Consider the following 22,779-nt stretch of genomic DNA (forward strand, 5'->3'; position numbering starts at 1 on the left):
TTTTGTGAGTCTCACTTTGGTGTTATTGACACTCCTTACCTTCTCGCATCGCCGTGTCGCACTCAAGCGCCCATCCTATTCGTTCCCTGTCGCTACCAACCGCAATATATTGTCTCGAGTCGATCCCGTCCTGACTCCTTACCCTTTCGATCTGACTCCGACTTCGGTATAAACAAATCAACTCGCGAGCGGGCTGCGCTGCCAGGGTCCAGCTCGTTGATGCGGATGCCCTCCCTTCGTCGTTCCGAACAACACGGTGCCTCTTTTATGCCCACGACAGGGTTGCAAGTAGCCTAAATGGCTTCTGTCGATTTAGGCACAGATAGCGTTGAGCCTGACAACGAGGCTCGAGAGACCAACAGTAATGTCTCCAAACCAACAAAGCGCCAACGATGGGCAACACAACGAGTTGCCGGCTCAGGAGGAGCGCGGAAACGGGTCTCGATAATAGATCGGCTGCACAAGCGCCCAAATGTCGAAGAAGAGAAGCAGCAACCGGCTGCAGTTGATCCGCCTCCTCCACTACCTCAGAGCCCGGTGAATTCGACCGCTCCCAGTAATAGAACGATCTACTTCAACATACCCATCCCCGAGAACGAGAGAGATGAAGATGGACGCCCAAAGATGGAATACCCGAGGAACAAGATTCGCACAGCCAAGTATACGCCTTTATCGTTTGTACCCAAAAATCTTTGGTTCCAGTTCCAAAACATTGCCAATATTTACTTTCTCTTCATCATTATTCTTGGTGTATGTCCCTATACCTCTCCTACCCCAGAGATAAAAGCAATCACCACTTACACCTAATTAGTTCTTCTCCATTTTTGGTGTCGCTTCTCCAGCGGTGAACACTGTTCCCTTGATCGTTATTGTCGTGCTCACGTCGCTCAAAGATGCTATTGAAGATTTTCGCCGTACCATCCTCGACAATGAGCTGAACAACTCACCTGTATACCGTCTGATAGACTGGACCAACGTGAACTCGACTGAAGATCAAATCTCTATGTGGCGCCGATTCAAGAAGGCTTGCACCAGAGCTACCGTCACCACGTACAGGGCCACGAAGGCACTATTTCAGCAGAAGAGTACCCCTCAACCGGCAAAGGATAACCGCCGCGCAACTTTTATGTCCACGATATCTCCGCGTGCTTCATTCGCTTCCCAACGCGAAGAAGATGCTATCCAAATGACCTCCGTTCAGAACTTTACCCCCGATGCCCGACCAGACTGGCCTCTTCCGGCTGCAGATGTCGACTATCGATCGATGCCGGACAAAGCTGCCGGATTCCAGGCCGTGGAACGGGACGCTTCTGCGACTCCTCCAAGGAAAGTTGGAAGCATAGTCGATATGTCGAAGCAAACCTTAGGGAAAGCAAGATTCAAGCGCGATTTTTGGAAGAACATTCAAGTCGGAGACTATGTTCGATTATATAACGGAGATCAGGTTCCCGCTGATATCATCTTACTATCGACATCCGACCCGGATGGCGCTTGCTACGTGGAAACCAAAAGTTTAGACGGAGAGACCAACCTCAAAGTCCGACAGGCCCTGCACTGTGGCCGCCAAGTCAGACATGCTCGAGATTGCGAGAAGGCAGAATTCGTGATCGATAGCGAGGCTCCACACCCCAATCTCTATGCCTACAACGGAGCTTTGCGTTGGGATCAACGTGACCCCGACTATCCCGATGCGCCTCGACGGGAGATGGTGGAGCCTGTGACGATTAACAATCTGCTTTTGCGTGGTTGCTCTCTCCGTAACACTGAGTGGGCTCTTGGTGTTGTTCTCTTCACTGGCGAGGAGACAAAGGTTATGCTGAACTCGGGTGTCACCCCTTCTAAACGACCCAGACTCGCCAAAGATCTCAATTGGAATGTTATCTATAACTTTGTTATCTTGTTCGTCATGTGCCTTATTTGTGGAATCGCCAACGGAGCTGCTTGGGGCTCATCTCACAGGTCTCTAGATTATTTCGATTTTGGATCGTACGGAAGCACCCCTGCCGTTACTGGCTTTATTACTTTCTGGGTCGCCTTGATTCTATTCCAGAACCTCGTTCCGATCTCGCTCTACATCTCACTGGAAATCGTCCGCACCATTCAAGCAGTTTTCATTCATAGCGACGTCTTCATGTACTATGATAAACTGGGGATTTCGTGCATCCCGAAATCCTGGAACATCTCAGATGATGTTGGGCAGATTGAGTACATTTTCTCCGACAAGACGGGCACATTGACCCAGAATGTTATGGATTTCAAGAAATGCACTATCAATGGTGTTTCTTACGGCGAAGCTTTCACAGAAGCTCAAGTGGGTATTGTCCGGCGAGAAGGGGGCGATGCCGATGCAATGGCCGCCAATGCGCGAAAGAAGCTGGCCGCAGACACTGTTCGGATGGTGGGCATGCTTCGGAAAATGTACGACAATCCATATTTGCGCGACGAAAGCTTGACATTCATCTCGCCAGACTTTGTTGCAGATCTGGATGGTCACTCTGGCGAAGCCCAGAGGAAAGCAACAGAACATTTTATGCTCACTCTTGCAGTATGCCACACGGTTATCACCGAGCAAACTCCAGGAGATCCTCCTCAAATCGAGTTCCAAGCACAGTCCCCTGATGAGGCTGCCTTGGTAGGTACAGCGAGAGACTGTGGCTTTACTGTGCTTGGAAGGTCAAATGATGACCTAATCGTGAACGTTTTGGGCGAGGAAAGGACATATACTGTTCTAAATACCCTGGAATTCAATTCCACGAGGAAGCGTATGAGTGCGATCATTCGAATGCCCGATGGTAGTATACGGCTCTTCTGCAAAGGTGCGGATAGCATTATCTATTCGCGCTTAGCGCCAGGCAAGCAACAGGAGCTGCGGAAACAAACTGCAAAGCACCTTGAGATGTTTGCTAGCGAAGGTCTGCGTACTTTATGTGTGGCGGATCGTGAGCTCAGCGAAGAGGAATATTTGGCTTGGAGCAAAGAACATGATCTTGCCGCTGCCGCGCTTACTGATCGCGAGGAAAAGCTCGAAGAAGTTGCAAGCAATATCGAGCAAGACCTCATGCTTATTGGCGGTACAGCAATTGAGGACAGACTTCAGGATGGTGTCCCAGACACGATTTCTCTGCTTGCTGAAGCCGGAATCAAGCTGTGGGTCTTGACTGGTGATAAAGTTGAGACAGCCATCAACATTGGCTTCTCATGCAACCTCTTGGACAATGATATGGAGCTTATCGTCTTTAACATTCCCAGTGACCAACCGCAGCGGGCTTCGCAAGAGCTTGACAAACAACTGGAACGCTTCGGGATGACTGGGTCGGACGAAGAATTGATTGCTGCGCGAGGCGATCACAGGCCGCCCGCCCCCACGCATGCCGTTGTCATTGACGGCGAAACTCTCAAATTAATGCTCGATGAAGAACTGAAGCAACGTTTCCTTTTGCTGTGCAAACAGTGCAAGTCCGTTCTTTGCTGTCGGGTGAGTCCTGCTCAGAAGGCAGCAGTTGTACGCATGGTCAAAAATGGCCTGGATATCATGGCCCTTTCAATTGGAGACGGTGCCAACGATGTAGCCATGATCCAGGAGGCAGACGTCGGCGTCGGAATTATTGGTGAAGAAGGTCGGCAAGCTGCTATGTCGTCTGACTATGCCATCGGGCAATTTCGATTTTTGCAACGTCTTGTCCTCGTTCATGGCAGATACTCATATCGCCGTATGGCGGAGACAATCGCAAATTTCTTCTATAAGGTGCGACGCATGACCAGCTTCATCGTCTATATACACTGACAATTTTACCTTTTAGAATTTGGTCTGGACACTAGCGCTCTTTTGGTACTCGATTTACAATGATTATGACGGCTCGTACCTTTTCGACTACACTTACATTGTTCTGGTCAACGTCGCCTTCACTTCACTTCCCGTGATTCTGATGGGCATTTTCGATCAGGATGTCGATGACAAGGTGTCATTAGCCGTGCCTCAACTATATATGAGAGGTATTGAGCGAAAAGAGTGGTCGCAGCTCAAGTTCTGGTATGCGGCCCTATAGCTCTCCCCTCTGCTGCTGGCACTGACAAAACCCAGGCTATATATGGCCGATGGCTTGTATCAGTCTATCATTTGCTTTTTCATGCCATACCTCCTATATAGTCCCGCAACATTCGTGCACCATAATGGCTTGAATATCAACGATCGAACGCGCATGGGTGTCCTGGTTGGCACCAGCGCTGTTTTCGCGAGCAACGGCTACATCCTAATGAACTCCTACAGGTGGGATTGGCTTACGGTCATGATCAACGGCATAAGCTCCCTCCTTATCTTTCTCTGGACTGGGATTTACTCTTCACTTGAGGCTTCAACCACTTTCTTCCACGCCGGTCTGGAAGTTTACAGCGCGCTGTCATTTTGGGTTGTCCTATTACTCACTGTCATGATTTGCCTCCTGCCTCGCTTCGCTGTAAAGTCTTTCCAGAAGGTTTTCTTCCCACTTGATGTGGATATCATACGCGAGCAGGTGTCTCAAGGAAAGTTCAAATTCCTTGACCAGTATGAGGCTTATGTCCCACCCCGAGCAGCTGAAAAAGCGGCAGCAGCTCGAGCTCTTGGCGACGAGTCCTCGACGTCTTCGGATTTTGTGAAACCGATACAGCCGACTGTGAAGCACGATCCATTTTCAGATGAACAGCAGATATTTTCCCCGTCTTATCCTCCAACTATTCGCACCCACAAGTCACACAGCAAGAATGGCAGTAGTGGAACGACCTATGCCTCCAGCCTTGACACTACCCGACTACCTCATCCACAGCCTGTGGACTATGTTCATTATTCATCAGAGCGAACACGACATTCATTTGACAGAGTTCCACCTACATTTGAGGTGGACCAAGACTTCCAACAACCCGAATTGTTGACGCGGGAATCCTCATATCCCAGAGTACAAGAACCCGATAGCCCTCTCAAAGGCCCTCATGATCCTCCATTGCATGCGATTTGATACCACACGCTTTACACCGTACATATATCGACTTTTCTTCACCCTCGCTTCTTATTTATACAAAGGGCCCGACTTTAGGAGTCGCTCTCCTGCAACGGGCCTTTGTCGACCTTCCTGTCCATATATTCAACCTGTTCTCCTTTTTTGTTGTCTGACGAGTAGATTACCCCATATTCCACGATAGAAGGCGTTTGGTACCACGGTTAAACGATCCGGCGCAATTGGTTCGCTTATATCCTGTTGACCTCATTCCAGCAGTGATTCTATTCTCCTCCAAGATTTTTTCATTTGCACCTGACCTGGGAGTCATGGCGCGTTGGCCTGCTTTCCTCTTTAATGTCCTTTACCTCAATCTACCTACTTCCTCTGTACAAAAGCGTCTCATTGCATACGCGCTCAGTCTATCACAACCCTCTCTTTCCTTTCTCCTCCATCTTACTTGAAACATTTTCATGCACTTGGACCATTGGATGGTAATACGTACCCTGGAGTCGGCACGTGGAAATGAATATCATGTGAAGATGGGCCACTGGTTCCGTTGATTTCTAAATTAAGCTCGATGAACTTAATCCCTACGACCTCCATAATTTTCACAATAGTACATTTAATGTTCAATCTACAGTCGAACACAATCCCGTGGAGGTCTACACTCCGTATATTCCACCGCAGTTCCCACAAGGTTACGTGCCGTAGTGCCCGCCGCCAAGTTGGGGAAGCGCGTCTTCGCGCGTTAAGTGGATTATCGGCAGAGCAGGGGTCACCGCCTTTCCCTCGAGCCAATCATTCACACGGAAGGGACTGCACCGATCCAATGATTCACTACGTTTGTACCTACCTAGTATCGAAGGCATCACTTTCAATCCCGTCACGTTAAACCGATCAATTTCCGAGCAAATCCGCTGCTGCTTGAAACCCAGCAGGAGGTGATACCTCGCATCGAACTGGGAAAGTCAGACTATTTCTCACTTCTTCATCACCTCACCAGATGTCCTCGACTTACGAATCTTGATTCTCTCCCACCACGCCCGCCTTCGCAATCACTAGCTATCCTGCCTTCGCCGCACAGTAGCCATGCTCATACACAAGGTCATTGTGGTCTGATTTCTCGTTTTCTCATACGCTCTAGAGAGGGCCTTCCCAAGCATTCATCTCCTGGTGCTTCTTTGAATCACTCTCGCCATGGAGGTCATGGATGTTATCGGGTTCGTATTTACATCATGACACCAACATTTACCTTTCACTGGCGGTTCACTGATCCAGTTGTTTGTCTACAGAGAGCTACAGTCTCTTCCCGATGCCATCCATATCCTGTGTCCCAGACAGCACGATGACGACCACGGACGGTACGACGATCCCAGTCAAGTAGACGAGTCGGGGAAAACGGTTCAAGAAATAGTCACAGAGGCCAAAATTCGCAAAGAGAAGTTTCTGTCCTGCATGCGTATCCTGGCCTATAACCAGGAAGGTGTGGAAGAAGTACAGTCTTGGATCTGGCGGAAACTAGACGATTCACTGGAGAAATGCGACTTCTGCATCAAGCAATATTATACAGGGAAGATCTGGCTGATGGAGCAGCTAAAAGAAAACTACGACGATGAGGATATCGAGAAGTTTGCCCGCATGCTTGACGAGTGGGACATCAAGCGGATCACGAAGAACTTGGCTACTGCTACGGCGCAACTCAAAGAGGTTCCTCCCCAGGAGATCGGGCTTCACGTATTGGACCGAGCATCCTTGCTTTCAATCTTCGAGACTCTGAGCTGTGATGCCATGTTGCGCAGTGATAGTCTCTTGCAAGAGTATTTCGATGAGCCATTCCGGCTGATCCAAACAAAGCGCAGTTTGAAGGTGTCCGATTACATCCCTGCTGTCACCCGTTTTCTTTTCGAGCCAAACCAGAATCGCAGCTTCTGGGCCATTCACTCTTGGATGCGATACTCACGCCCCCCGACCGCCGAGGAATTTGACTGGGCGATCAAGGAAGGTCTTGTTGATGCACTTAAAACCGCATCGCAACAGCCAGCTCAAGTAGCAGTCATCCAGCGGCTGTGGCGTGGCATGCAGCTTGTAGTGAAAAGGCTGGATAAGGATCAGATTACCCATCATCTCCGCGCACTCGAAATCGATCCCTGCCGTCTCTCTGTGGACCACCTTGGTATACCTTCACCAGGCTTACGCTTCTTACTCAACACGATACAAATCTTCTTGGAAAAGGCACCGAATGATTTCTGGGATGCTATGCAGACAATTTCACCTCAAGCTCTCATTGAACTCGTGTTCTACAACCCTCAGCTGGATGCGTTCCTGATGCAGGCTACGGAGGGTGAGCCGTTCGAAAAGTCTGCAATGAAAGACATGTTATCATGGATTAGTCCATTCATGTCGTCTCTCAAAGGAGCGCATCAACCCTCAGCTTGCAGATCCCTTGTCTACCAACTTCTCGACCGACTGCAGGACTCACGGTTCCCCAATCTGGCCAGGTATCACTGCTTCCACACGGGTCTGGTCATTCTACTCCATACCCTTCGCAGTTTCACCGACCATGAGTCCTCAAGAGGCTCCGTGGCTCGCGTCGTACTGTCCGAAACGCTAGGTGTTGTAAGCGCAAATATCGAGAGGATACTGCGACCACCTCAGTTTGCGGTCGAGCAGGGACGTCAGCGAGAAATCTCATCCTTGTGTATGGACGTTATCCGTAATACGCTTGCCCTGGAGTGCCAGTCCCTCAAGAGTGACTATGAAGTGATTCTGCACCAGAACACCCTCCAACATGGAGTTAGTACATACTCTGCTGCGATCTGGGATGCGGTTGTTAGGCATCTCCACGAAGATAACTTAGCTCTCTCAACCTCTGCTTTGCTTGGTATATTACCTCTGGTTGGCCTTGAGAAGTTTCCTACGAAAGGAGAGTCAAGCCCGGAGAAAACTCACTTCAATGTGATATACGGCCATTTAACCAATCTCTCTTGTCAAATCATTGAGCGCCTTGCAGACTTCAAACCTGAACATCTGAATGAGCTATTTAAGAGCCAGGATACTAGCAGTGCCTTAATCTCCGCCTTATTTGCAGCTGATCTGGACACATACCAGGCTGCCGTGGATCTGATCAAGAACGTCAGTGGTCAGTCCGCTCGAAGAGATGCAATTTCACACCTGCTGGAGTCGTTTTTTACGACAACTATGTATGGGTTGAGCTGGTCTTTTCGACGTATCTCGAATATGAAGACGTTTGCCTCCGCACCAAGAATGTTGCATACGGGTACAGATATTATCGACATCCTGTGTGATAGTCAAACTGGTATGCTCAGAACCCGCAAATTGGCCGATCGGCGGGAGATACTTTCTCTCCAGAAGCTCTGGGAGTATCTATGGCAAGCTTTGACTACGATCTTTGACTGCACGGAACAATGGCACCTCCGAGGTAATGACAAGGCCGTCATGCTGGAATTCTGCCGCGACAGCATTCAGTTTGCCGATCTTCTTTTCGGACAATATGGTGTCTTTCTCAGCGCTGTAGTCGATGCAGACCCGAGTTCAGAAAGTTCCGCGCGAGAGAATTTCCTCAAGGCCGCAACTACAACCATGAGCGCGATGGTCAAATGGCTCCGCTTGAAGGATGAGTACTTGGCGACAACCTTAGTGGGACTCGTGTCGAAGATTTTGCGACGTTTAGGGGAGCTCAGCGTCACGACTGTTAAGCAGGACGCATTGAGTTTCATTGAGGGCGTCGCGGTGAACTATACCGTTAAGACAATCTTGACCTTGCGGGAGAAAGCGGAGCTTGTACAGGCTCTAGAAGCTTATTACAAGAAACCCATTGTCACCGCATCAACAGCCAGCCTCAAGAAGCAGAGCATGATCACCTCCTTCGCCAAACCAGTTGATCCAACGGCAACTCCTAGCCCCCCGAAATCCGCTGATGAATTTGATGATAGCATTCCCGACGATGTCCTATTACAGATGTCGCGATCTGTTGAATTAAACAAAGAGAGGCTTGCCAACGAAGCCAAGAAGAAGGCAGAAAGGGCGGCGAAGGCACTGCCTGCTATTCCTAAGCTAGCCCCAGCTCCCCTTAAATCAAACGTGTCCATTCAAGCTTTCCGCGAGAAGCGTGAAAGAGAGCGGGAGGCAAAGAAGAGACGTGACATGGCGGAGCTGGCACGGCTCAAGAGGAGTCAGCCAGCAATCGGTGTTGCCGAGCAGACCGCTGAACAGGGCTCCGGCTTGCTGGGACTTGGTGTCAAAGGCAAAGATCACAATGTTCCCGCTGATAGTATGATGGTTTCTTCGGGATCTGAGTCTGAGTCTGAAAGCGAAGATGAGCTTGACAAGGAACTGTTCGGCGCCAAGTCACGCTCGAAGCCCGACGCCGTCAAAGCTTATGAGGAGAGCAAGCGGATGTCCTTGAAACAACAAGGACCTGTGAAGAAGATCAAGCAAGTTCGGTCGGCTAAAGACATGAGAGCACGACTGGCGCCTGATCTATCCTCGCTGCATCGCACAATCCTCGGTTGGGATTTCTTCGCTAATGGTGATCTTCCTCCAAACTCCGGACGGACGGATTACAGCCTGGTGTCCAACGCTTTTAGAGACCCCATCGAGTACCAGAGAACCTTCGAACCCCTTCTCATACTGGAAGCCTGGCAGGGATTCCAATCGTCAAAGGAAGAAGGTTCATTCAAGCCGTTTGAGATCAAGGTGGCCACTAGATTGTCCGTGGACTCCTTTGTGGAAGTGAACACCGCCGTGTCAGCTCTCGAGGCCAAAGACTTCGGCATAGGAGAAGCAGACATTGTCCTGCTCTCCAAGGCCAGGTCGCCAACAGCGGATTCGTCTGCGCCTCATTGTCTCGCTAGAGTTTCTGGAATCAAGAGGAAGAAGGGTACCGTCGAGATTTCATACCGGGTCAATCCAGGCAATCCTTTCATCAACTCCCTGGGCCCTGGTACTTCCATCTGGGGTGCAAAGATCACTTCCATGACTCCACTCGAGCGCGAATACGGTGCTCTCAAGGCTCTTCAATACTATGACCTGTGCGAAGAGATTATCAAAGCGAAGCCGTCACCTATCCTCAATTATTCAGATGCGAGTCTCAAGCCTATCGCTGAAAACTACAATGTCAATCCTGCCCAGGCCAAAGCAATCAAATCGGCTCTGGATAATGATGCTTTCACACTCATTCAAGGACCCCCGGGTTCTGGAAAGACGAAGACTATTGTGGCTCTCGTAGGTGCTCTTCTGAGTGGTTCCCTTGGCAATCAAGGAGTAGCAATCTCACGTCCTTTGGCTTCGAATAATGTCAGACCTGGTGGGAGGACCACAACTTCGAAGAAGTTGCTTGTCTGCGCTCCCAGTAACGCTGCTGTGGACGAATTGGTAATGAGATTCAAGGATGGCGTGAAGACTATAAATGGCCGTCAGGAGAAATTGTCCGTCATTCGTCTCGGAAGAAGTGATGCCATAAATGCCAATGTTCTGGACGTCACTTTAGATGAGCTCGTCAACGGGAGACTAAGCCAAACAAGTAACAAAGACCCGGGCGAAAGAGACCTGCAGAAGATCTACATGGAACACAAGGCTGCTGATACGGCCTTCAAGGAGACACGTGCCAAAATCGATCAATGCAGAGCCCAAGGCTTGCCCGTGCCTGAAGAGTTGGAAAGAGAAAGTGAACTTTACAAGAAGAAAAAGACCCAACTGAGTCAGGAAATCGACAACGCAAGAGACAAAAACCATTCGGCGGCACGTGACGCTGATTTGAATAGAAGACGCATCCAGCAAGAAATCATCGACGGCGCTCACGTCATTTGTGCGACTCTCAGCGGAAGTGGACACGAGATGTTCCAGAATTTGAGCATTGAGTTTGAGACGGTCGTTATCGACGAAGCAGCACAGTCGATTGAATTGAGCGCTCTTATTCCCTTGAAGTATGGGTGCTCCAAATGTATTCTTGTTGGTGATCCGAAGCAGCTGCCGCCTACAGTTCTCTCGAAGGTCGCTTCCAAGTTCCAGTATGAGCAGAGTCTGTTCGTCAGAATGCAAGCCAATAACCCTAGGGACGTGCATCTACTTGATACCCAGTATCGTATGCATCCCGAAATCAGTGCATACCCTAGCTCTGCATTTTACGATGGCAAGCTGCAGGATGGCCCTGACATGGCCCGCCTTCGCGCTCGCCCCTGGCATCAGAGCGAGCTTCTGAGCCCTTATCGGTTCTTCGACGTGCAAGGACTTCACCAGAGCGCTGCCAAAGGTCACTCTCTGATCAACTTGGCGGAACTCCGTGTAGCGATGCAGCTCTATGAGCGTTTATTGGCAGACTTCAAGGGCTATAACTTCGACGGCAAGATTGGCATTATTACTCCATACAAAGGTCAATTACGCCAGCTCAAGACGCAGTTCTCTGCCAGATACGGAGAATCCATTCTTAGCCGGATCGACTTCAACACCACGGATGCTTTCCAGGGTAGGGAAAGTGAGGTGATCATATTCTCTTGTGTCCGAGCCTCGAACAAAGGCATCGGTTTCTTGGCTGATATTCGTCGTATGAACGTCGGTCTGACGCGTGCCAAATCCTCACTCTGGGTGCTTGGTAACTCACAGTCCCTGGTACAGGGCGAGTTTTGGAACGGTCTAATCAAGGACGCCCGCAGAAGAAACGTGTACACAGACGGCGATGTCCTGTCAATACTCCAGCGACCGCAATTCACCGGGTATAAGAATGTCGAAATGCTGGACTCAGAAGCACCGAAATCCGAGCCTCTCTCAAGAGCGACATCGGTTGGCTCCATCTCTCGGCCTTCCTCGGTTTCTCGCGACAAGTCGGAATCGCCCTTTCCCGCATCAGCATCCGGGAAAGGCACCCCGCCACCTCCCCTCCCCGAAGGTCCATCTGGAGGTGGCAATGGACTGGATGTAACGCGCACGTGTGGCATCTGTGGAAGCTTCGATCACATGACGCACAATTGTGACAATGACGACGCGAAGGAGGCAACCAGGGGCACCTGCCTCAGGTGTGGTGCGACGGGCCACACGCGTCTCAATTGCAAAGAACAGCGTTGTGGGGAATGTGGGCAGACTGGACATGTCGCTGACAATTGCCGTGCTGGCACGAGCTTATCGAAGCAGGAGAAAGCAAGGATCAATCGGGAAGAATTCCATCTTGCTCAGCGGCAAAGGCAACGGACCGAGCAACAGCGACGTAGGCAACTGGGCGGGCACGATCCGAAGGTGCCTATGGTCCAAGCGACCAATGGGCCTTCGCCACAAGACCGGAAAGTCTCTGAACAGAACAAGGTTGAGAACCGCGATCTCTCGGGCAAACGAAAACGCTCCGGTTCACCTGCACTGGATGCTTCGAACTCATCACGACCGCGCAAGGATGGTCCGAATTCAGCATTTGCGAATGCTCCCAAGGGTCCTCGACGCAAGATCGATGCCAACATTCCTCCTAAGACAGAGGTAGACATTCTTTTCTCTCGTATCAAGATCTGAGTTCTTGACTAATTGTGAACCACAGGATTTGGTGAAGCCATCTCGCGATGGACCCGCGTATGGCACTTCAAATTATGGACAATCCCACCATGGACCCCGACCGGGCCAAGGTTCTGCAGGTGTATGTCATCTCTTCATGCAATTTGCTCCCATCACTGGCTAATTTGTGTTGTTCTTGCAGCCTGCCCCACGCCCTCCGCAGCCAAGGCCTGGCAACAACGTCAGACCCCCGATGATGCGCAAGAAGAAAGAAGCCGATCCGTTCATCAGACCGAAGCGAAGATGATCATCTCTCCGATAGCATTCGATCTCGATCTCCAGATATTCGGTCGGTCGCTGGCCGCGTCGTTTTCTTGCCCGCTTTTCATACATGTCATAAGGGCTATTGATGTGCTGGAAGATCGCTTGTATGACATATGACAATGCATATGTACATGCAGGATGCACTGTCGATGATTCTGACCAGTGCCTTCTTTGCTTCTTTAATGTATTCTGTGATTTGACACTTTGGCAGCCACATTTGGGCCCAGTTACGCGGGTGTGACATTCTCCACTATCCACTCTATACCGTTGGGAGTACTGACGGCACGAGGCTTGTCACAACACGGTGTTCTCGAATTCTTCCCTTGCGCCTCAAGCATCAGCGGCGTCATGTTAGCATGCTTCTGCGATGTGGTTCTCGTTGTATTATTCGAACAAGGCATTATTGGCAGTGAGAGGATTGAGAGTTGAGGAAATATTATGATTTGAGGTCCGTCCCCTTTGAACCAAGGGGGAATGGGCATGGGGGTGTGAGTAGTTGACTGGTTGAGTAGCATCATCAGGCCGGTTTCATCTTCTAGATCAGGTAGAATAATTGTTCGCCAGGGCTCTTGGGTAAAGGGTAGGGTAATGAGTGGGTGTAGCCAGCGATCGATACATGCTCGACGAGTGTCAAAATCCATGACTCGATCTGGGCGACATACACTCGTCATAGTCACGAAAGGGCGAAGATCAAGCTGTGGACCTCTTCAGGCCTTTTCTGGTTGAGGATAAGACAGGCTGACGTTCCAAGCTCTACTTCCATATGCATGTGCCACTGCAGCGCTTGGGTCCTACGGTTTCTGAATCTCCAGTGAGACGCATGGGTTGTCTCACGAGTAGTTGGGGTGGCGACGATGATGGTGATTCGGACCGGCTCAATTACTATGCCTTTGTTCCAAGGCGATTGGATTAAGTTGCCTTTAAAATCGACCTGAGAGGATGAATGAACTACTCCCTCCCCCCTTTCTCTGATGACGCCGCACGGATCTTCGATCGAGCAGTGCGAGAACCACCCGTTCCTCCTCTTGATGTAGGTAGTGAACCTGGCCCATTCCTTATCCTGGTATAATTCCATTTCCAGCCGACCCTGTTTGAGTTTCACCTGGAAGCATTATCGGCATCAATCGTCAACTACCGGTAGATACTCTGACAGTTAAAGATGACATGCAAGTGCTTGTCTCAGAAGCGTAGAGAGGGGAGGGAGGAGTTCGCATTCGGAGAATAATTGCTAATTGGACTTCTGGGGAGGGGGGGAAATGGATTGCATCGATTGCTGTACTCCGTACCCGCAAGTGAGTGTCAGAGAGAGAGAGAGAGAGCAATACCATATAGGTAGAAAGGGGGAGGGAACAAAAAGGAGGTGCATGAACTATCGGCTGCAAGGGAGTCCGTGGCGCTAATTGGGATTTCTTTCTTTTTTCTTTTCTCTCTGTCTCTTTTGTTTTCTTCCTGCCTCTAACCGTCGATTAGGTTCTCGATGATGATACTATTCTACTTTCTTCTTCAGATACTGGTTCATCGGGAGGAAGGATGGGGGAAATAAACAAGGAAAAATAAAGGAAAAATGAGATGTGCTTCATCAGACACACGAGGTTCAATACCAGTTTTGGGCCCTATTGACGAACCGCGCCTATGCAGTCAGTCTTATCTGTTCAACTAGTAATTCTGTGGGTTGATGATAACCTCGTATGATTTGTCTAATTGTGGTGTTATGTTTGCTGTGTCAATGTGGGGAGAGAGACAGAGGGGATTGATGTTTGTTTGCTTCCACACCTCGCAGCTTTCAATAATGTCTACTCGGTACGGTCAATTGCCACTCATTCTCTTTGCTGTTGGACTATTGAGGTTTCTTTTACCATGGATTCCTTCCCATTGATGATGCATGATCCCGTTTCTGATAGGGTCGGGTTCGGTAAGGGCTGATCCTCTCTGTGCTACCAACAGTGTAGCAATAGGTTTATATTGAGAGTTGGTTGGAGGGGAAGAGCATTGTACAGTAAGTTACGGAGTACAGAGTACATTGGCTAGAGAAAGAAAGAGAGTGGTGATGATGCGCATTGAAAGAGACCGAGAGTTAATGGGTAGAAGTAGAATGTTAATGTGACCTGTCATCGATCCCGAGAGGTTCCTTCCGTCTGTGCATCTGTCACATTGAACACCAGTCAGTCCGTCAGTCAGTCCACTCTATCCACTGCATCCACTGCATCCACTGCATCCACTTCACTTCCTCGACTGCATCCACTCCGATCGGCCACTACGCTACTTTAGGTTCTCTCTTCCTTTGAGTTACTGTAACAATCGCCGATGGGATTGTTACGAGGCTGACACCTCACTTCCCACCCATTACTCTCCCCACTACTCGTCCACTGCTGCATGGAGAGTCAGTCTGTCTACCGATAGGTACAGTACATTCCCTTACTAGGTATCCCTCGATTGTTGGGTACCAACTCCATACTTCTCATTCGCTAACGGGAACCCAATTGAATCCCTCCCCTGAGATAGAGAAAAAAAAAACAATCAAAAAAGCGAAACGAACGGTGCTGCCATCCCGGCCATCCCGTGGTATCCCTTGCGTGATATCTAACGGTTCCTCCAGTATCTCGTTCAAAGGGAGACGGCAAAGACCGAAGCTGCAATCATGAAGTCACACGAGACCATCACAGAACCAAAGGGCTGATGATCGCGCCCTAGGATCATCGATAATCGCCGTTCAAAGTTTGACTGGCCCTCCTTCGTCGATTTGTCTGACACAGGTCTGCATAAGAAAGGACAAGGGAAAAAAAAAGAAAGATGCGCCATCCTGTTGATGATGATGACAGGGCCTCTCCAGCCCAGCAAATAGTTGTCTGGCACGGACTCGATCGCTCTCGCTTGGAGTTATTTTTACTTTTTTCTCCCTTCTAGCTTGAAATCTTGACTCTTGTTTCCCTTTTTCTGTTCTGGCCTTTTTTCTGCCCCTTCCAATCAATGATGACTCCACATCGGCCTTGCGTGTGCTCTTCCCCCTCCCCCCCCACAACCTCCCCCAATGCCCTTGGGTGCCTGGCTGGCCACCCTGGGCTCGTCGAATAGCGACTGTCTAGTACCAACTCTATCTTGCAAGCTATCGAGAACGAGGGCAAGCTTCTCATTCGACGATTCGTCACAATTCTGCATTGGCCTGGATATCCTGGGAAAGATCCCTCCCGGGCTCTAGTGCAGCAAGGGCCTGACAGCTCCTCGAGTTTCCTTGAGGTCCCTTCATATATTCGAGATAGCTCGTCTCTTGGACTGTCTGGTCTGTTCTCTCCCTCTTTCTTTCTTTTTTTTGTTTTTTCTATTCTGGGTGAACACTTCGTGCGGCGACGGGGTGAGCAACAGTTGGGTCACGGTCAGCTGTATACACAAATCCCGTGCACATATCCCAGTTGCATTCTATCCTTTTGTTTTTCTATCCTTTTGTTTTAGTCTTTCGTCCCACACGCTCATTACCCCAGTTGACTAGCTTTGTCAGTGCATCACACCTGCCTAGACACCGAGCCGCTGCCCTGCGTCAGATTTCTTGACTCAATTGAACCTTCTTGTTGATCACCTTGTCACGCTCATTGGTCTCGTCATTCTGCCATACTCAATGCTGACCGTGCCTGATTCTTGTGCAAGATTCCGTGGCCATTCGAGCAGCTGGTAGCCAGCTGCGGTTCCCATGCAACGGAGGACCAAGTCATATGACAGCCTAGTTGCACCGAGCCCGATTGTCCCAACCTGCCGATCGAGCTCCAGCACATCCCGCACGGGACGCTACACCATGTCTCCCCTCTCACAAGAGGTTCGGGCAGAGAGCCCGGCTTTGATGCTATCCGATTCGAAGAGTGATCAAATGACCGACTTCCTGAAGTATATCGAGACCCCAAGCGGGGCCCCGCAGTCGACGGGGGCTCGCGATATATTCCGAGCCGGTCAAAGACGTCTCCGACAACTTGCTCAACGCCCACGGAAGAACCTCGACCCCAAATCCAAAGCTGAAGAGACGGCTCGTCAGCTGATGGCGCTCCAGGAAGGGGGATTCCTGCCGTCGCATGTTGCCCTATCACCCAAGCTTGCACCCAAGCGATCATCCCACAAGCAAAGCTTAGACTCCAGCCGTTCCTCGTACAGATCCATCTCGAATCTCAGCTTCAAGTCCAGTTCCCGCAGAGACGTTGAAAGCATTGGACAGCCCTGGCTGAGTGACCCACTGCAAAAGAAAGACAAGCCTGATACCCAAGCCAGCCACCCTTCTTCGCTCGATCTCCGAGAATTAACCTCGATGGTGGAAGCGGCCGTGTCATGCCCCGCGCAGCCAGACGATATCGACCCACCCCCTTATCGGCCAGTCGAAATCTCGGAGCAGAGTGCTTCGAGGCCAAATGAGAATCGGACTAGCACGTTAAATCCGCCATCGGACCAGAACACTCGTCGCATGGAAGGTATAGAAGAAGGGGATACTGCGGCCAGTAGGCCGGATACAGATGCACCTGTAGGGATAACGCTGCCCCGAGATCGGCTGCGTGAGGAGCAGCAGGTTTTGAACGCAGGACAAAGCTAACTTTCAATAGTCTCAACCCACGAAGGGCCAGAGTGCAGATTCCCGTCGATCTAGCACAGAATCCAAGGCTTCGGCATCTGGACCAGTGTTAGCTAGTACACAGAGCACTCAAACTCAACCTCCTCCAACATTGAAACTGTTCCCCGATACGCTACCTCCGCGAGTATCTAGTAAAGGAGCGTGGCGCATATCAGGTGGCCGTCCAGCAGCGCCCGGCGGAGCCCTCCCTCTTGCACCTGCTCAACGTGCTATGATTGAGCCAGTGAGCGAATGTACTAAATTAGAAGCAGATTCTACGTCCACAGAGCGACAGCCTAGCACCGCTCCAGATAATCAGAACAAGGGGACATCAGGAGAACCGCAAGGAAAAGAAGGCACAGACAGCTCGAAGAGCGAGCCGCCGAAGAAAAGCTGCCGGCGGCCTTCCTCCTTGCCAATGTGCGCCATCGATGCATTCCCCATTCCAGCACCCATGAGACCTCTGCCATCATTACCTGAACTGGGTCCTGCTGTTACTGTCCACGAGCGGACAACGTCCGCCCAGCCCGCATCCTCTACAAGATTGATGCTAGTGGGCAAACGGTCAACTGCTGAGAATGATATTGAGATAAATGGTGAGATCAATGGTGAATCAGCTGGATTTGCACCAAACGCGCCTGGGCCCAATACTCTGGTGCGAACAGGCCCAAACCGTGCGGAGCGGGTCATGGCCCTGAAGAAGCGCAATGTGACTACAGGCCGTCTCTATCTTAATGGCCTGGACCCTCCTGAAGAAGGGAATGAGGAGGAACAGCCAGCCGATGCGTTGACACCGGAGCATGAGACCTCTCGGGATGATGAAAATATCTCGGACGCTCGCAGAAACATCGAGCATCAGCCGGATTGCAACAAACGGTATCAGCGAATAGTGGCTTCGGAGCCCCCATCGCCACCACCGCGCTCACCCCCGCCAATGAACCCAGCGAGACATTCTACTGGTCAAGCTGGTCGACAGTTTTCGGCCTCTTCGAACAAGTGGGACCAAGGTTACTCCGAAGAGCTTAAGCTGCAGTCAAAGCCGAATAAGACTATTGGAGTACAGCGAAGCGGCAGCGTGCATAGCTCAAGCACCCAAGAGAGGTTGGCAAAAGAGAAAAATCTCAAGGTTCGCTCTGAATCGCCGCTGCCATCGTCCGATGACGATTGCACCGGTGCTAGTAGGCGGACTCGTCCAGCTGCAGGGCGGCGGCGTCGTTCCAGACCGACACCTTTGGCTTTCAGGGAGCAACAGGCCACAAACAGGCCTCGCTCTGCCAAGAAGTCATTATCGGGACATAAGATTCCACTGACTCCTAGAGACTATCGACTGCATGGCTTTGAGGGCCACTCACCGGAGTCCTACCACTCCCAAAGGACCAACCAGTCGCAGGAATCACGAGATGCCAGGCAGTCGACCCAGATAATTGAGGCTCTCGAGGAGCGCATCACGCACCTCGAGCGACAAAATAAGATCTTGCAGGCTGCTCTCTTAGCCGCGCTGGATGTTGGCACCAAGCAAAGTCTGGAGACTGTGCTGGGGGGGTTGACTACGCCGCCGGCGACCGCAACCCCAGGCACGGGAAGATCTTTCTCATCGGAGACCAGTACTTCGGTGTCGACACGTGCACGGAAGTCATACTCGAGGAGAAGCAAGAAACCCCCCTTCCGGCCTGAGAGCTGGATTGCTAGTCCAGGGTCTAGTCGGAGGGGTAGCTATGGGACGGATGATAGTGCCAATGTGCAGGAGCTCGAGGATATGATGGAGGACTTTGACTTGGACTGGATGTCGGAGAAGTCGGAGGCTTAGTGCAGGGAGGAGACTGCCAGGATGATATATGGTGTGTGACGTGCACTTGTTGAGTGCTCTATTCTAATTAATTTTTCCTGTGAGTATTACTATCGACTTGAGTCAATCCTGTTCAGCTTGGCTTCGCTGTGTCATTCTTTGATTTCCTTTGTGTTTTGCCCTTTGAATTCCACGATACCACTTTGTTTCTTTGGTTTTGGGTCTTGTATATTATGAGCAGCATTGAAGATAGTCTATGGACTGCAATGCATCGAGTTTTTGCACATGTATTTTTGACTAGATAGGAGATTGTTTGCATAGTAAGTTATAGTGTAGTTAAGGTAACTTAGTTAACTAAGTTGAGGCCCCTGATGAGTCAGCATGTAGACGGGAGCAGCAAAACAACACCGCCATAAACAGCAATCAGCAAACAGCACAGCTCACAGCTCACAGCTGAAATTTGCCCCTCCACAAAGCTTCCACCCCATCCCGCTTACCAGACAGTCCCTTGTTCAGGCAGGACATGCTTCATCTCCAGCCAAATCCCTCCCTTTAACACTCCCCTCCTCTACCATCTCCTCAACCCCCACCGCGCCGGCTCCGCGGCCAACAAGAAATATGGCGACCACCACCTCAACCGTAGGTCTCCCAAGCCGATATCCTCTCGCTCCACGCTATCATAAAGACGATGATGAAGCTAACCCAGGCTTATTGATTCAGTCCCCGCAAATCCCCCATCACGTCACCGCCCTCCTCTCGCATCTCACCTCGCGCCCCGGCGTGCAATCCACCTTCATCCTCTCCCGCAAAGACGGCTCCATTATTCAGAGCACGGGGTTATACGCCTTTTCGCCGACGACCCGTCGCCCGAGCAGACCTACACCTACACCTACACCAGCACCTATCTCCAACCCAGCCTCATCGCCGTCGCCGTCGCCAGCTACAGCCCCAGCTACCCTCCCAAACCCGAACACTGTCCCTGTTTCTGGTTCTGGTTCTGGTCCTGCTCCTACAGCCCCGCACCCCGACCAACAACAAGAAGGAGTACAAGAACAGTCCACCAACCCGACAACCCCTGACGCCACAGAAACCGTCCTCCCCCCGACTGTCCCAGCTACAGAGGAAGACAGCGCAGCAGAAGCCGAACAACCGGACGAACCCCCCACGAACACAGACAAAGACACATTCCCCATCGCCAGCCCCGACCCCACCACCCCGCAAACCCCACAAGTGACCACTCTCCCAATCCGAACCAAGGAATCGGCGGCGGCGCAACAAGAGCAAGAACAAGCGCCAGCCCAAGAGCAACAGCAAGAGAAATACACCCCCTCGCCCGCCGAGACCCTCGCCGCGCATATCTTCGCATACGTGACGAGTGCGGCCGACCTCAGTGCCGTGTTGGCTGATCCGACCTCTGACGGGGCTGGTGGTGGTGGTGGTGGTAGGCAGCAGCTTGGGGGTGGGGTGGAAGCTGGGAATCGAAGCGGGGACTTTAGGACTGGGCATGGTATTGGGCAAGGGCAAGGGCAAGGGCATGAACAAGGGGAAGGGGAGCGCGACGAGGAGGAAGAGGAAGGGGATGAGGTGAAGTTGTTGCGGTTGCGGACGAGGAAGCATGAGATTGTGGTGGTGCCGGATCGGAAGTATTTGCTCTGTGTGGTGCATGGGCATGGCTCTGGAGCGGGAGCTGGAGCTGGGGGTGCGGTTGGGGGCGGGGTGAGGAGGTGATTTTCCGATACCCGGGAGGGCTGTGTAAGTTATAGGTTAGAGGTTGGGATATATACCCGGTGAATTTACATAGTATAGGGGGAGAGATATGGTAGTTTCTCATGATGCCCGTCCTATCAATTCTCCTTTGACGGTATATGGATGCATAGTCGCGAGTACTCCCAATAAAAAGATAATAAGAAATACCTCAAATCGACCACGACGACAGAAATGAGCTATAACGATAGATCTCTCACCATAACCCTCTAAACCACGAAACCCCCCCCCCCCCCCCCCCCCCCCCCCCCCCCACCCCCCCCCCCCCCCCCCCCCCCCCCCCCCCCCCCCCCCCCCCCCCCCCCCCCCTACTCATCCTCCCCAGGCAACCGCACCCCCTCCCACCCCCTCCGACTCCCATCCCCCAAATCCCCCGCCGACCCCCACCGCCCAATGCCCCTCCACTCCGACAGATTCGCCCACCCAATCTGCTGCAGCCCGCCAAACCCCCCGACCCAATAAACCTGCTCCACCACCAACCGCGCCCAGAAGCTCTCATGCGGCGCCCCCTTCCGGCCCGGCAACCACGCCTTCGCATCCGGATGCGCCCGCAGATAGCACTCCGTCAGCCGCGCCTCCACCTCGCCCGCCCCCTCGGCCCGACCAGTCGAACGGGCCACCGCCTCGAAATCAATCGCCTCCACATACCCCAAGAGCGTGACGCGGGGCAACCCCGCGGGACTGAGCGGAAACCCGGGGAACACGGGCTCGGTGCGGTTGACGTGGTCCCACCACGACAGGGACAGGGACAGGTTCGACCCGTGCGCCGTGTTGCGGAAGGTCGTGGCGATGGTGAGGGCGAGGAAGATCGGGTTGCCTTCGCTTTCGTCTTCGCTCTCGCCTTCTGTGGATGATGATGATGATGAGGTGGCGGGGGAAAGCGCGTGCTCGCAGTCGGACAGGTACTCGGTCAGGCTGATGGAGTGGCCGGCGACATCCGCGGGGATGTGGGCGTAGGCGCGGCTGTTGGCGGGGAGGGGGGAGGGGAAGATGGTCGAGGTAGTGCCGGTGGGGGAGAGAGCGAGGAGACGACGGGCGAGGAGGGTGGATTCGAACCAGCTGGGGGCTTTGTATGCTTCCTCCTCCTCCTCCTCAAAGGAGGAGGAGGGAGGGGAGAGGGAGGGGGAATCGGTGATGGGGTGGAGGGGGTAGGACGCTGGGTCTTGATGGTCTGGCTTCAGCTCGAGCTCGGGCTCGGGCTGCAGGAGGTGCTGTGTCGAGGACACGGGGTCGAGGACCGGTGAAGCGCCGCCGACGTTCAGGAAAGCGGTGGTGCAGAGGAGGGCGAGGGTGGAATAGAGGGTTATGGCGGTCGCGGGGGCCATCTTTGCGGAGGGTTCTCGGCACTCTTCACAGGCAGACAGAGGAAGAGCGAGAGCTTGTTAAGAGATAAGTTGTGGACTCGAGAGTGTTGTGGATGAAACTGGAATGGATGAACCGAGGTGACGCCAGATGAGGGGAAGAATGGACCATACATACCATCTGATCTTATCTGATCCCGCTAGACCCGACTTGTCGTCCCACTTCGCTCCATCTGGTGCTTGCAGCATGTGACCGAGTCTGACCGGTGGACCGGTGAATGACCTTCCGGGCTCGTCCGACCTCGCTGCCTGATCCGGTCCCTTCCGGATCTCTGCCTCAGGCGTTGCTGGGCGGGCACTGGGCATAGGCCGGCAACAATGAGTCACTAGTGCCAACTAGCGTCTCCCCGGTGAACCAACGCAACAAGACCCAAGCAAACGCCCCTGACCTCTGGGCCACTGGCCACCGTCTAAACATATGGATCACCCCCGCCTGACCAGTTCATCCACATTTCCAACATCATACTTGCGGTGAGTCATACCGGCGCCCGCAGGCTC

The 22,779-nt window shown here is 52.0% G+C and overlaps 4 protein-coding genes across 4 annotated transcripts; 3 read left to right on the forward strand and 1 right to left on the reverse strand.

The window, feature by feature from the left end:
- Positions 1 to 153: 153 nt before the first annotated feature.
- Positions 154 to 5,216, forward strand: BO95DRAFT_230877 (phospholipid-translocating P-type ATPase domain-containing protein). The gene is made up of 4 exons (XM_025581274.1): positions 154 to 750; positions 812 to 3,745; positions 3,801 to 4,030; positions 4,082 to 5,216. The coding sequence occupies exons 1-4, from the start codon at positions 298 to 300 to the stop codon at positions 4,989 to 4,991; spliced, it is 4,527 nt and encodes a 1,508-aa protein (XP_025439237.1). The 5' UTR covers positions 154 to 297; the 3' UTR covers positions 4,992 to 5,216.
- Positions 5,217 to 16,572: 11,356 nt separating this feature from the next.
- Positions 16,573 to 19,177, forward strand: BO95DRAFT_466661 (uncharacterized protein; the record flags this gene model as incomplete). The annotated part of the gene is made up of 2 exons (XM_025589229.1): positions 16,573 to 17,283; positions 17,363 to 19,177. The coding sequence occupies 2 exons, from the start codon at positions 16,573 to 16,575 to the stop codon at positions 19,175 to 19,177; spliced, it is 2,526 nt and encodes an 841-aa protein (XP_025439238.1).
- Positions 19,178 to 19,597: 420 nt separating this feature from the next.
- On the forward strand, positions 19,598 to 21,126 carry BO95DRAFT_516983 (uncharacterized protein). Its single transcript, XM_025591861.1, has 2 exons — positions 19,598 to 19,795; positions 19,877 to 21,126. Exons 1-2 carry the CDS (start codon positions 19,775 to 19,777, stop codon positions 20,882 to 20,884), a joined length of 1,029 nt encoding a protein of 342 aa, XP_025439239.1. The 5' UTR covers positions 19,598 to 19,774; the 3' UTR covers positions 20,885 to 21,126.
- A 102-nt stretch (positions 21,127 to 21,228) lies between these two features.
- BO95DRAFT_503785 (uncharacterized protein) lies at positions 21,229 to 22,662 on the reverse strand (the record flags this gene model as incomplete). Its single annotated transcript, XM_025591096.1, has 1 exon — positions 21,229 to 22,662. Exon 1 carries the CDS (start codon positions 22,243 to 22,245, stop codon positions 21,229 to 21,231), a length of 1,017 nt encoding a protein of 338 aa, XP_025439240.1. The 5' UTR covers positions 22,246 to 22,662.
- Positions 22,663 to 22,779: the final 117 nt, after the last annotated feature.

This window comes from Aspergillus brunneoviolaceus (genome assembly GCF_003184695.1).
Source record: "Aspergillus brunneoviolaceus CBS 621.78 unplaced genomic scaffold BO95scaffold_62, whole genome shotgun sequence".
In the NCBI taxonomy this organism is placed as follows: Eukaryota; Fungi; Ascomycota; class Eurotiomycetes; order Eurotiales; family Aspergillaceae; genus Aspergillus; species Aspergillus brunneoviolaceus.

What these genes read in the sequence shown, in the direction of transcription:
- BO95DRAFT_230877 (XM_025581274.1), top strand. Translation starts at nt 298, where the DNA reads ATGGCTTCTGTCGATTTAGGCACAGATAGCGTTGAGCCTGACAACGAG. An exon ending in TCGCAAATTTCTTCTATAAG is followed by an intron (nt 3,746 to 3,800) that starts GTGCGACGCATG and finishes TTTACCTTTTAG; the next exon opens with AATTTGGTCTGGACACTAGC. An exon ending in TGGTCGCAGCTCAAGTTCTG is followed by an intron (nt 4,031 to 4,081) that starts GTATGCGGCCCT and finishes GACAAAACCCAG; the next exon opens with GCTATATATGGCCGATGGCT.
- BO95DRAFT_516983 (XM_025591861.1), top strand. Translation starts at nt 19,775, where the DNA reads ATGGCGACCACCACCTCAACC. An exon ending in TGGCGACCACCACCTCAACC is followed by an intron (nt 19,796 to 19,876) that starts GTAGGTCTCCCA and finishes TTATTGATTCAG; the next exon opens with TCCCCGCAAATCCCCCATCA.